The sequence below is a fragment of the Salmo trutta genome, chromosome 30 (assembly GCF_901001165.1).
Source record: "Salmo trutta chromosome 30, fSalTru1.1, whole genome shotgun sequence".
NCBI lineage: Eukaryota > Metazoa > Chordata > Actinopteri > Salmoniformes > Salmonidae > Salmo > Salmo trutta.
Genome location: NC_042986.1, coordinates 10,170,332 through 10,184,051, shown reverse-complemented (window position 1 = coordinate 10,184,051; position 13,720 = coordinate 10,170,332). Strand labels below are relative to the sequence as shown.

The 13,720-nt window shown below is 42.1% G+C and overlaps 2 protein-coding genes across 2 annotated transcripts; one reads left to right on the top strand and one right to left on the bottom strand.

The window, feature by feature from the left end:
* The first annotated feature begins 4,334 nt into the window (after positions 1-4,334).
* LOC115167908 (tubulin alpha chain) lies at positions 4,335-7,444 on the top strand. The gene is made up of 4 exons (XM_029722644.1): positions 4,335-4,443; positions 5,800-6,022; positions 6,125-6,273; positions 6,378-7,444. The coding sequence occupies exons 1-4, from the start codon at positions 4,441-4,443 to the stop codon at positions 7,356-7,358; spliced, it is 1,356 nt and encodes a 451-aa protein (XP_029578504.1). The 5' UTR covers positions 4,335-4,440; the 3' UTR covers positions 7,359-7,444.
* A 61-nt stretch (positions 7,445-7,505) lies between these two features.
* Positions 7,506-13,290, bottom strand: LOC115167907 (melanocyte protein PMEL). The gene is made up of 12 exons (XM_029722643.1): positions 13,120-13,290; positions 11,585-11,680; positions 11,257-11,403; positions 10,767-10,901; positions 10,451-10,612; positions 9,944-10,288; positions 9,514-9,741; positions 9,282-9,407; positions 9,063-9,171; positions 8,574-8,779; positions 8,280-8,370; positions 7,506-7,982 (listed from the first exon to the last, which is right to left on the bottom strand). The coding sequence occupies exons 1-12, from the start codon at positions 13,178-13,180 to the stop codon at positions 7,814-7,816; spliced, it is 1,875 nt and encodes a 624-aa protein (XP_029578503.1). The 5' UTR covers positions 13,181-13,290; the 3' UTR covers positions 7,506-7,813.
* Between the last annotated feature and the right edge of the window lie 430 nt (positions 13,291-13,720).

Below are 13,720 nucleotides of genomic sequence, written 5' to 3'. Positions count from 1 at the left end.
AAGAATCAGGCAAGGGAAACCAGGAACAAACAGCTAGAAACATGGACTGACTGAGCAGAGATTACAATCTGACAGTGTGGAGGTGGCAGGACTGAGTATTTGTAGTCTTGATTATGGAACAGGTTGCAGCTGGTGGGGATCTGCTCTGATTCGAGCACATCTGTCTCTGCCCACACAATCACACACACACACAGAGGGAGAGGGAGAAAGCACTGGGGGAGTGGCGGCAGGTCAAGGAGACACAGGATGAGCACTAGAGGGCGTGGCAGGACTAGATGTGACATTTTCTTATTTAAGATTGCTGCCTCTATCATCGCCAAGCCTATCTCTGACCCTTTTAACGTGTCTCTCCTCTCTGGGGAGGTTCCAATTGCTTTGAAGGCAGCCACGGTTCATTCTTTATTTAAAGGGGGAGATCAAGCCGATCCTAACTGTTATAGGCCTATTTCTATTTTGCAATATTTGTCAAAGTGTTGGAAAAACTTGTCAATAATCAACTGACTGGCTTTTTTGATGTCTATAGTATTCTCTCTGGTATGCAATCTAGTTTCAGCTCAGGTTAGGGATGTGTCACTGCAACCTTAAAAGGTCCTCAATGATGTCCCCATTGCCCTTGATTCTAAGCAATGTTGTGCTGCTATTTTTTTGACTTGGCCAAAGCTTTTGATATGGTAGACCATTCCATTCTTGTGGGCCGTCTCTGAGGGGTCTTTGGCCTGGTTTGCTAATTACTTCTCTCAAAGAGTGCATTGTATAAAGTCAGAACATCTGCTGTCTCAGCCACTGCCTGTCATCAAGGGTGTACCCCACGCTTTTCTCAATTTACATCAACAACATAGCTCAGGCAGTAGGAAGCTCTCTCATCCATTTATATGCAGATGATACAGTCTTATACTCAGCTGGCCCCTCCCGGGTTTTTATGTTAAACTCTATACAACAAAGCTTTCTTTCTTAGTGTCCAACAAGCTTTCTCTGCCCTCAACCTTATTCTGAACACCTCCAAAACAAAGGACGTGGTTTGGTAAGAAGTATCCCTCTCTCCCCACAGGAGTGATTACTATCTCTGAGGGTTTAGAGCTTGAGGTAGTCACCTCATACAAGTACTTGGGAGTATGGCTAGACGGTACACTGTCCTCACTCCTCTATCTGAGATATTTACTGCAGCCGTCATCCTTCACATACAACACCCGTTCGGCCAGTCACATTCTGTTAAAAGGTCCCCAAAGCGCACACATCCTTGGGTCGCTCGTCTTTTCAGTTTACTGCAGCAAACACTCAAACTGGACAGTTCTATCTCAATCTCTTCATTCAAAGACTCAATCATGGACACTCTTACTGACAGTTGTGGCTGCTTTGCGTGATGTATTGTTGTTTCTATCTTCTTGCCCTTTGTGCTGTTGTCTGTGCCCAATAACGTTTGTATCCTGTTTTGTGCTGCTACCATGTTGTGCTGCTGCCATGTTGTGATGCTACCATGTTGTTGTCATGTTGTGTTGCGACCATGCTGTGTTGTCATGTGTTGCTGCTATGCTATGTTGTTGTCTTAGGTCTCTCTTTATGTAGTGTTGTGTTGTGTTGTCTCTCTTGTCGTGATGTGTGTTTTGTCCTATGTTTTTATTTAATTTATAAATATATATTTTTTTATCCTCCCGCAATAGGCCGTCATTGTAAATAAGAATTTGTTCTTAACTGACTTGCCTAGTTAAATAAAGGTTAAATAAAATAAAACAAATAAAATGTAGGCCAAGTACAAGTGTCATTGTGATTGTGATTATTATTTGTATTCATTTCAAGTTATTCTGTTGCTTGTTTTAATATTTACTGTCAGTTGCAGCCTGACCACATTCAGTTATAAAAGCACTGTTCAATATGGGTGCTTTCATCAAAATGGGTAGACTTAAATAGCTGATATTATTGATAAAATGTTAGACTGCACCAACTAAACTTGAATTTGTGGTTGTTGTAGAACTACTGTCTGGGCTGCTGATAATAGAGGTCAAATGACTCAAGCCTAGATCTAGGACAGGGAGCAACAGACACCCAACCCTCAAGCCCCCTTCCTCCCGTGGTCCATCCGTTGCTAGGCGATGAATAACGGAGTTGCTTGGTTACAGGCCTAGTATCCACATAAACCGTCTTTATCTGTTAGTCACGTGACCAAGCTTGAATAGCAGCAGCAGTAAAAAGGAGTAGGACATAGCTGCCCCAGTGGGGGATGTGACTGAGGCTTCCCTCCAAGTTCCTTGTTTTTCTTTTCTCTTATACTGAGTTATAGACGAAACAGTTAAAACCTCCTTTCTCTATCTTTGGTAGGATGAGCTGGAGAAGAACAAAATGTGGTGGAAAGAATTGTGATAAGGATGGGTAGAACCTTAACTTTGACAAACAAATGCCAAACAATGCATGTGGTATGGCAGTTTAAACTAACTTTTTGAGGCATTGGTATGGCTTCATGATTTGTTTGGATAAGGGAAATAAAATGTCCATATAAAACACTTGTATGTCATTCAACATGCAGCAGCGAAGTGGAAAGGCTCAGCGGCAACCCTGGTTGCTAACCACATGGGACTCAATGGCAACTATACACACTATCCCCATAGGGTTATAAATGATACCCCCATTATCTGCTCCAGAAGCCACTGAGAGAAGAACACCAGAAAAACACAAAGTTGTTTATCATGAAAACGTCTATTTTTATCACCTCTATAAAAAGCTATTTAAGATTTGTTCCCTACAGTGGAATATTTTTTTTTAAGCATGAAAGGTAAAAAGAAGTAAGCCACAGATACTGTAGACATGGCTGTTGATTTCAAAATGCACTTTGAAAGCTTTTATCATAATCATAAAGTCCTTAAAGCTTTAATATGTTCACGGAGATAACCAGTATGGGCCAACAACTGGCTTTTGACTGCATTGGAAAACCATGAGTGCGATCCATAGATTCCATAGAGGACCACTCCCATCCAGCTGCTGTTTAACTTCAGGGCTCCTCGTCCCTCATCTGTTGCGGTGTGGGGACCTCCCCCTGGAATTGTATAGGCATGAGACCACACGTCTTGTTCCGCTCCTTCTACAGTGGACCTAAATCACACTCACACTTTCTGTATTAACCCACAATTGACAATCTTCGTTTCTTGGTAGCTTACCCAGTGAGCAAAACTGGTCGAAAATATGTAATTTCAACCAGTTTTGCTCACAGGGTATATTTAGAATATTCCAAAATAAAGCTCTAAAGACAAACAAATTGCTTGTGTCACAGATATTTTTGAGTGGATTTTACAGAGGGTCTGTATCAAAGCAATTATTCACTTTACAGTATTTTTTGTTGTTGTTGTATGATTTAACGTTTATTTAACTAGGCAAGTCAGTTAAGAACTTACAATGACTTTGTAGAACAACCTGATGTAAGCTTCTATTTATATATCTGCCAGAAAAAAAAATCCAGTACTCAGGATAGTCTGACAATGCAGGCTTTTCAAACCTTGGTTGTTGTGTAATCCGTCAGGACAGTCTGTGTGGGGATGTAGACTTATCAGGAAACTCAGACCTGAGCCCTTAAAGTCAATATATGTTTGGTCATTATGGCTATATTCAATTGGATAGATAGTAGAAAGAAAAACTGCTTCCTTAAACAGAATACACTCAGGCTAGCCCAGTGCAATCAGGAGCAAGACACTGTGATCACGTGATCAGCCCAGGGGGATGACATCATCATTGCAGAGAATATAGGACAAAGAGGGAGGAGAGATAGGAGGAGAAAAATAGGCTTTAGCAGCATCATTGGACCACTGGCTCAGCTTCAGTCAGATAGAGTCCTTCCCTGATTCTGTCATTTTAAATTATTTATCTGGTACTGTTCCCTAAAAGGACTTTGGACATAAATCTATATATAACCATCATTTAAGATGTGGGTATGTGTTTTAGGTTGTCCTATGGTGATAGATTGGAAGGTTTCTTTGAGCATTCTGACCTTCAGTAGCTTCCAACACTCCCATTGATTTGCAGTCAATAATCCTAATGCCAAAGCTGTCCCTACACATAAATATTGGATTGCTCACTCTCAAGGGTATTCATGATAAGATGCATTTTTAATTGGGGTGAACTATATATTCAAACAGCGTGACACAGGACATAGGGTCAATTCACTACCTTCCATTCCCTGAATCACATAACATTTAATAATTCTCATAATTCACAATTAGAAAAATACAAAATTAGCATAAAAGCTTCGTTTTAAAAATGTACTTTTCACACTCAAATAGGCGAATTACACAACGCGCACTGCCTGTGCATAAATCTGGAAGCGCCGCCCCTCTCAATCAGCAGTTGTTGCGTCGATCCTGACGCGCAGAGAATACGGTCATTCATTCAGACACAAATAGGGATCTCTCTGCGTATTGCTTTGTGTTTTCCCTTATTGTTCGATCCTTCTTAGAAAACATGGTAAGTCATGTTGTTTTTTTCAGCAATAATAAGCCTGAAATAATTACGTTTTTGATGTTTTCTAATGAGAATGTATATAATTATGAGACAATATTACACCTTAATTGTGGCTATATGGGTCGATTCTTATTGTCTCGGTCAATGAATTCTGGATTGGGGGGATTTAGAGCATTTTCGTGTTGTTCACCCATTTCCAAATGCAGAAGATTTGCTTAGACTGCATTAGCGTTTGGAAATGGTATTGCATGCTATTTCGGTTTAATACAAGGGTATTACATAAATTGGTATGGCAGTGGAATGAAAGAACTAGGGCACTATATTTTGCATGCAGAATTTGTGCTAGCTATTGAAAACATGAATTGTACAATATTCATAAAAGTCAGCAACGTTTATTTATCCAGGAAATTGATTATATTCTCACTGTCATTCATTGTGTTGCTAGGTGTGGGAGGGCAGACTGGGTGGGGACAGAAGGGGGATATATGTCTCTCTTCTGTAACATATGTCTAACACTATGTCTAGTTAAACCCTGAAAATAAACCTATTCCTCTCCAGCTGCCAGCTGCATTTTAATTCCTTAGTGATGTAACATGACCTTCTTGTCAGTTTAGTAATGGTCATATGTTTATAGATGTCAAGCTTCCTCTGCTATTGGTCTCCATTCATACGGTTCTTCAGTTTACATATAGCCTACCCAGTCTTCCACTAGGTGGTGTTTTTGGCAAGTGTACATTTCTGTCAAATGTATTGTAATTCTGCTACATTAAAACCTCTTAAGGATCGGCCCCTTTGTTTTCCGCCTAAAATTACATACCCAAATCTAACTGCCTGTAGCTCAGGACCTGAAGCGAAGATGTGCATATAATGTAGGAGAATTTAACACATTAGATCTGGTAAAAGATTTTAAAAAAAGAAAAAACATGCATTTTTTTTGTACCATCATCTTTGAAATGCTAGAGAAAGGCCATAATGAATTATTCCAACCCAGGCGCAATTTAGACTTTGGCCACTAGATGGTTTTAGTCTGATCCAATGTACTATTGCATATCTGTTCAAAATGTTGTATCAAGACTGCCAAAATGTGCCTAATTGGTTTATTCATACATATTCAAGTTCATATTTGTGCACTCTCCTCAAACAATAGCGTGGTATTCTTTCATTGGAATAGCTACTGTAAATTGGACAGTGCAGTTAGAGTAACAAGAATGTAAGCTTTCTGCCCATATCAGATATGTCTATGTCCTGGGAATTGTTTTTGTTTCTTACAACCTCATACTAATCACATTAGCCTACATTAGCTCAACCATCCCGAGGATGGGAAACCGAGGTTTAAATATTTTCCCATTTATTTTCCAGCGTGAGTGTATCTCTGTCCATGTGGGTCAGGCTGGAGTCCAGATTGGCAATGCCTGCTGGGAGCTCTACTGCCTGGAACATGGTATCCAGCCAGACGGACAGATGCCCAGTGACAAGACCATCGGAGGAGGAGACGACTCCTTCAACACCTTCTTCAGTGAGACTGGGGCTGGAAAGCATGTCCCCAGGGCTGTGTTTGTAGACCTGGAGCCCACAGTCATAGGTAAGCTTCCTGGTTCTCATTCAATTGAAATAAAGGTATGTCAAAAAGGATTTCCCCTGCTTTCTTGAGCTCCTTAATGAGCTGTTCATTTTCTCTCCTCAGATGAGGTGCGCACTGGGACCTACCGCCAGTTATTCCATCCTGAACAGCTCATCACTGGCAAAGAGGATGCTGCCAATAACTACGCCCGTGGACACTACACTATTGGCAAAGAGATCATTGACCTGGTGCTGGACAGGATCCGCAAACTGGTGGCTATCTCAGAATGAATGAATTACAGATTTGATCAACTATCTGATCAGAATGTGGACATCTGTTGTCCTCCTTTTATTGACATATTTCTCTTTCTCTTCAGGCTGACCAGTGCACAGGCCTTCAGGGCTTCCTGGTTTTCCACAGCTTTGGAGGTGGCACCGGCTCTGGTTTCACCTCTCTGCTGATGGAGCGCCTGTCTGTTGACTACGGCAAGAAGTCCAAGCTGGAGTTCTCCATCTACCCAGCTCCCCAGGTGTCCACAGCTGTGGTGGAACCTTACAACTCCATCTTGACCACCCACACCACCCTAGAGCACTCTGACTGTGCTTTCATGGTGGATAATGAGGCTATATATGACATCTGCCGTAGGAACCTCGACATTGAGCGTCCCACCTACACCAACCTCAACAGGCTCATTAGCCAGATTGTTTCCTCCATTACTGCTTCCCTTCGATTCGATGGTGCCCTTAATGTTGATCTGACAGAGTTCCAGACCAACTTGGTGCCCTATCCCCGAATTCATTTTCCTCTGGCCACCTATGCCCCAGTTATCTCTGCAGAGAAGGCTTACCATGAGCAGCTCTCTGTCTCTGAGATCACCAATGCCTGCTTTGAGCCAGCCAATCAGATGGTGAAATGTGACCCTCGCCACGGCAAGTATATGGCTTGTTGCCTTCTGTTCCGTGGTGATGTGGTGCCCAAAGATGTCAATGCTGCTATTGCCACCATCAAGACCAAACGTTCTATTCAGTTTGTTGACTGGTGCCCAACTGGTTTTAAGGTTGGCATCAACTATCAGCCTCCCACTGTGGTCCCTGGTGGAGACCTGGCCAAAGTCCAGAGGGCTGTGTGCATGCTGAGCAACACCACTGCTGTGGCAGAGGCCTGGGCTCGGCTTGACCACAAGTTTGACCTGATGTACGCCAAACGTGCCTTTGTGCACTGGTATGTGGGTGAGGGCATGGAGGAGGGAGAGTTCTCTGAAGCCAGAGAGGACATGGCAGCCCTGGAGAAGGATTACGAGGAGGTAGGGGTTGACTCCATTGAGGGGGAGGGAGAGGAGGAGGGAGAGGAGTATTGAAATGTCCCTGCAGGCAAGACATTGTCAAACATTGTTACTGTTGCATGATCTGATTATGATACCTAATAAAATATTTAATTAAATTAGCCATTTGTGCTCTTGGTCTTTATTCACAACATTATTTTGACAAATAGAAAGACAATAGTGCAGTTTTGGGGGGATTTTAATGGGGGAAAGATATTAAAATGTATAACTTCACAGTAGTTTTCACTAATATTCACTGGTCAAACCTCCAGTATAAAAATGTTAAATCAATGTTGGTCTTACCATACATATGCTCTTTGAAAATGTTTAGTTTGAGGGAAATAAGCCAAATTACACACAGTTCAAAAATAAATGTATAAAAAGTATAAAACAAAAAACAAAACATGTCAGATGACTATATGTGCAAATAAAATGTTTCTTGGCTGTTATTTTGTGTGTATTTGACAGTTGAATGGGTGGTTGTTGTCCATTCACACAAGCCTGTCATCGAGCAGTGGGCTGTTCTCTACAGGAGCCTGCCGACTCAGAAGGTTCCAAAACAGCAGAGGTCCAGAGCTCCAACCAGGACTGCTCTCAGCGCTCTGGGAAGAGGAGCCAACCACAGACTCCTCCTTCAGAGGACGGTAGGCTTTGAACCGTCTGTGGAACAAAAAGAGAACATTAAATTACATGATTTTTTTTACTAGGCTCACTTGACAAAAATGTGTGAATCTTAACGTGTCTCCGATGGTGAAATAAAGGATAAAAAAGGTCATTAGAAAGGTATTATCAATGGTACAATATGACGCATACAGTTGCCCTGAGACATGGCTGTACAGTGTAAACAGACACCATAAGGGTCATGTCTCAAAGCAAGCGGTACAGGTTATAGTTTGTGGTGATATGGAACCCTTCAGAAAGGTGTGACAAGTGTAGACCAATGTTGATGTGACTCACTTGTAAGTGTAGGCCACGGATCCAGCGACCAGAGCAACGATCAGGACCCCCATCACCATGGCTACAGTGCCCACTGAGGACAGACCGGAACCTGCCAGAACACAGACAATAATGTATGTAAAACAACTTCATATAACAACATATTCATTATTTTCTAAACAATAACAATAAGTGTTGGACTGGAAGGTGTTGGACTCATTGTCTCTGGGACCCAGGTATGAGACATGGGTGAGGCTACCACCCAACATAGCCACCATACAGAGATATGAAGAGCAGACATGTTACAGTACATACCCATGGTCACGCTAACTTTGGCGCTGGTGACTGCCAGACTGACATCATTGGTCATGGACACATTGATGCAGAAGATGCCAGAGTCATTGAAAAAGTGACGCAGTACCAGCTGGCACTCAGAAGAGGGCGACACTGTGTTACACATGGTGTGGACTGGCATCAGACAGTCTGCATCCGACACCACCATACACACCTCTGTGGGAAGGCTTGGTGGAAAACAGACACAGGGTCAGAAACGCTCAGTGCAACAATAGAAGCCGGTTTCCCTGACCCAGACTAACCTTGGACTAAAATACAATACTTTTTTAAAAATCCAGGACTAGGATTAATCTGGGGAAATGAAACTAGCCCTAGTGCTTAACTGGTGGGATATAGGCCTGTATTCCTTATTGATTTGTCTGCGGACCATGATTCTGCTTAGCGAAATAATGACTGGTTTGATTCTTTGAGACAGTCTCCCTTTAATTGCTTTGGTGCAGGAATACTCACCTCCCATGGCAGGTGACAGTTAGATCCACTACATTTCGTTCAACCTCAAATTCATCAGTCTTGATCAGAGCATTGTCCACTTGCACTATCTTCAAATTCTCAATGCCCTCTGAAAACAAAGACATAAAGACGGGATGTAATAATCCTCAATGTTAATCAAGTCCAATATTAGGAAACCACAAGGCGGAGATTTAGATGTCCTTTAGACAGTTGACTCACCAACAATGTCAATGCCAGCGCAGAAGGACCCATAGCGATAGATCACACAGTCATCATCCTTGGGTTTTTCACCTGCTTCACGCTTAACAACTATCACCACGGGAGCTTGGGCCGTAGCCGTCTCCCCTGTATCAGGAGAAAAGTGACAATCCAACTATTTAAAACACCTTAGACATACAATTCATTCCCTTAATTCATCAATTGATATGCTACGTAGGTGTTTTGAACATACCTGCTGGCTCTACGTCAGAAGCAGCTGTTGTTAAACCAGCGGAGACAGTTGAGGTGTCAGGGTTGACTGGAGAAGGTGTCTTTGTGTGCTGAGCGGTGGAGGATCCCACCTGAGGCGTGTCCTCCTGTGTGTCAGTCTCAGCGGGGACTGAGGGGCCTACATTTCCTGTAGCTCCCTGTGTGGCCGCCGTTACTGGAGCAGCCGACGCATCCGCAGCAGGAGCTCTCACTGGAGAGAGAAACATGACCATTCAATTTCCTATTTTCTTGGTCAATTCTGGCATAGCCTACTACGTATTGGGTGAACGTCAAAAGTATTTTCCCACGAGTCATCACGTCCTCTCTCCTTGACGAGACTAAGGATGCAAGGAACCCAAGTAAAGCCTTTTGACATTCACTTCTGGACTACAGCGTTTCAAGATGAGAATTACCTGTCGTGCCTGCCAGGTTTGCAGGCCCAATAGTGACAGTGCTACCAGTGGGGATAACACCAGCTGGTGTGGCACATGCTTTATCAGGGATAACGGCCTGTACAACCACCTGGGGCTTGAAGCCGCCAGCCACTATGTAGGTATGGGTGACAGTCAGCTCTCTGGAGATGAGAGCTCCACTGCTGTCACCAAAGTCCCAGTTGTATGTGATGTCAGCGTCACTCAGGTACTCGCTGGGATCGTGGAGACTGATGGTGAAGGCTATCGCTCTGTTCTGGACGAAGCTCAGGTCTGCCTCGTTGACGTCGTTCACTTGGCTCATCGAGACGGCAAAGGGGATTTGATCTAGAGACACGGAAATAAATACCCTCAAGTAACTTCCAGTAGAAAGTATTGTTGTTTTCTACATAGATTGAATAAACATATGCATTTTAAAATAGTATTAAAATCTGTTCATTCATTCACTCATTAAGTCATTCAATTTGTTCACTCATTCATTCTACTAACCAGTGATGGAGAACTGTGTGGAGGCGTATCCCAGAGGGATGAACTTCTCGTGGCTGCGGTAGTGGTAGATGACAATGTCCACTATGTAGGAACCCAGAGGGACATCGTCTGTCCCGATGGTGAGGGAGGAGGAGGGGCCATCAGACACCTGCCAGTACTGACCTGTGAGACAAAGCAAAGGAAATAGCTTTGCATGCTTATAACAGTGTTATTACATGGTTATTAAAGGTTTATAACATTCCTACAAGACAAAGTAAAACACGTTAACATGTATACTGTCGGCCTAATAGATGAGAGTGCTTGCAGTTGTACTTACCCCATGTCTTCCATACAAACACATATGGAGGGGGTTTGTCACCACCCTTCCTGAAAGGTGTGCCGTCGGGAAAGACTCCGTTCCACTCCGTGTTCTGGGCAGGATACACTGGCTCAGACTGATGGTAGTGTGTTCCTAGAGGAAAACAGAGCACGTGTTGGTTTCCGCTTTGTCTTTAGACAGAGGAGTATGTACTATGAATATGTTGTATCTAACCTCAAAACGTATTTTTTTGCAGACAGTAACTTGGCACTGTAGTTTCCAAAGGGAAAGAACAATACAGATATTGTAGGCTGTCATGCATTATTAATGAACAATAGCTGTCCAGAAGCCAGCACTCATGCGAGACTTGGCTCTGGGCACCAAGATTACTGTATAAGTGACAAAAGCCCCTCATATAGCCAAAACTCTAATCTTGTTCACAAGACTCTTCCTCCCAATAAGCCTAGGGATGAGGTCATCAAAACCCAGTCAGTCCTCGAGGACTTACCATTGACGGTGAAGTTCTCGGCCCACACCACCTCTCCGTCGGGCATGACCTTCTGGTTGTGTGGGAACTGCAGCTCGATGGTAAAGGTCACCTTGGCTGCAGTCAGGGTCGGTGCGTCATTACCCACAATGAACTTCACCTTGCCACCTGTTGAGAAGAATGTACACTTTGAATTGAATATCATAAGTATACTATTTCACAGAGATAATTGTCTTACTTTACTTAAACCCTTTTGTCCACAGAGATATTCCTGATAAATAAAATGAAAAATGTTATTTAACCATCAGAGTATTTAAATTGTGTTGAGACAGAGGAAAATTGTGCATACCTTTCCAAGAGTCTTTGTAGCGAGGGTCTTCATCTTTCCACACCGGATACATTTTCGTATTCCATGATGGATATTGTGTGAAGCGACTTTTGGGCTCTGGAATATAAATCATAGAAATGACATAAGTAAGCATGCACAGTCAGCATTTATTCATTAGAGTTGAAAAGGCAGGAGATGGTCACACTTTCGGTTGCAACCAAAGGAGGGGGTTCAGCTCTGACCTAGGTGACTGCTTATCCCAAAAGCTCTACAATCCCCCTCAATCCTATTCATGTGACTGTCAGCTGAGTGTGTACCATAACTTTACTACAGATTAGAGCTAAGGGAGAGGATTGTCTTTGACATAAGGACCAAAGAGGTCAAACAATTTATATTTAATTGCACTGATAAGCACAGACTATTTTCATAAATGCATAATGTTTTTATTTGAATCAATAATCCCCCCAAAAAAGACAAATCAAAATGCTAAACCTGAGTTAGATTGAACTCCGGTCATCCATACACGGCACCCTATAGCCAAAATCACAAAATACAGATATCCCAATTGGGGGAGACTGTAAAGTGATTATCAAGGGTATGATTGTTAGAATAGGCAACTGTAATGTGCACCGTCGGTACATCTTACTGTAAAATCAAGAATTTACAGCCGCTGACTGATACTCTCTATATTGTTCGGAATTAATGCAAACTACCGATTGGTGACGAAGGAGACCCTTCTCTCTTGTGCTTTTTAACTATTTATTTAAAATCTCATGCGACTTGCACAATGTTGAAGGTTAGTGCATTGAATCTTCCTAGAGGCCCTATTACTGCAATGATGCTTCCCCATAAAAATCAAGAATGACAACAGAACTAATTCATATTTGTGCAATGTTTGCAAAGCATTTGGAGAATAAAATGGATAATCTTCATTGAAAGGGTTTTAGTCCAGGACTAGGCTTAATCTGTGTCTGGGAAACTGACCCTTTGTCATGCACATAGTGCTGCACTGAGGAGTGCTGCACTGAGGAGCCACTGTCATAAGAGTGGCTAAAACAATACCAAATGCAGTGTTTCACAATACACAGCATTACTGAAAGGTTTGAATGAAACAAGTGTTACTACATTATTATCATATTGTGAAATACTGACACGCCACAGCCTGAGGTAAGAAATAATGCCTTTTTGTAACTTAAAAATATACTTTCTTATAAACATATAATCTAAGTATACCAGATTATCTGGTATACATAATAATATTCAGAGTGGCTGTACAGATGTAAGATCTTAATTTGATCACCCTGTTGCAGGAGAACCTTCCTGCAATGCAGGAAATGTAAAACTTGTAGTGTATTTTAGGTTTAAAAAGGTGTTTGAACTTCCTAATTTCCACTTTGAAATACTAGACTTGATTTTCCCTTAAGAAAAATGTATCAACCCCTACAAACATGTCCATTAATTATAATACACACAATAAGTCACATTTCCTGTTGCTGCAGGATAATATTCCTGCTGTAGTAAACTGGCTTAAATTAAGATCCTACATCTGTACTTACTTGCTGCAGCAGATGAAAACAGTGCCAGCAACAACACTGCAAGGACTGTCCCCATCTTCATTCTAAGTGTGCACGCTTCCTTTCCACATTAAATATGGAATATCCCTTTTCTTCTCCTCCAATGCAGGTCGGAACAAACTCACCAGACCATTGTGATTCCTGGCTTTATAAATTCTTTAATCTCTGGCCTCACAGCAGTTGTACTAAACCCCTCCTACCCTTCTGAAACTGTGGTCCCACCTCCCCAAAGGCAGTGGTGTAAAGTATTAAGTGGTACTTTCAAGTATTTTTACTTTAGTCTTTTTTTGGGGTATCTGTACTTGACTATTTATATTTGTAAACTTTTACTTCACTATATTTCTAAAGAAAATAATGTACTTTTTACTCAATTCATTTTCCCTGACATCCAAAAGTAGTCGTTACATTTTGAATGCTTAGAAGGACAGGAACATTGTCTAATTCACACACTTATCAAGAGAAAATCCATGGTGTTCCATACTGCCTCTGATCTGGTGGACTAAACACATGCTTCGTTTGTAAATGGGTGTGAGTGTTGGAGCTTGCCCTTAACTATCCGGAAAAATAGTGCCGTCTGGTTTGC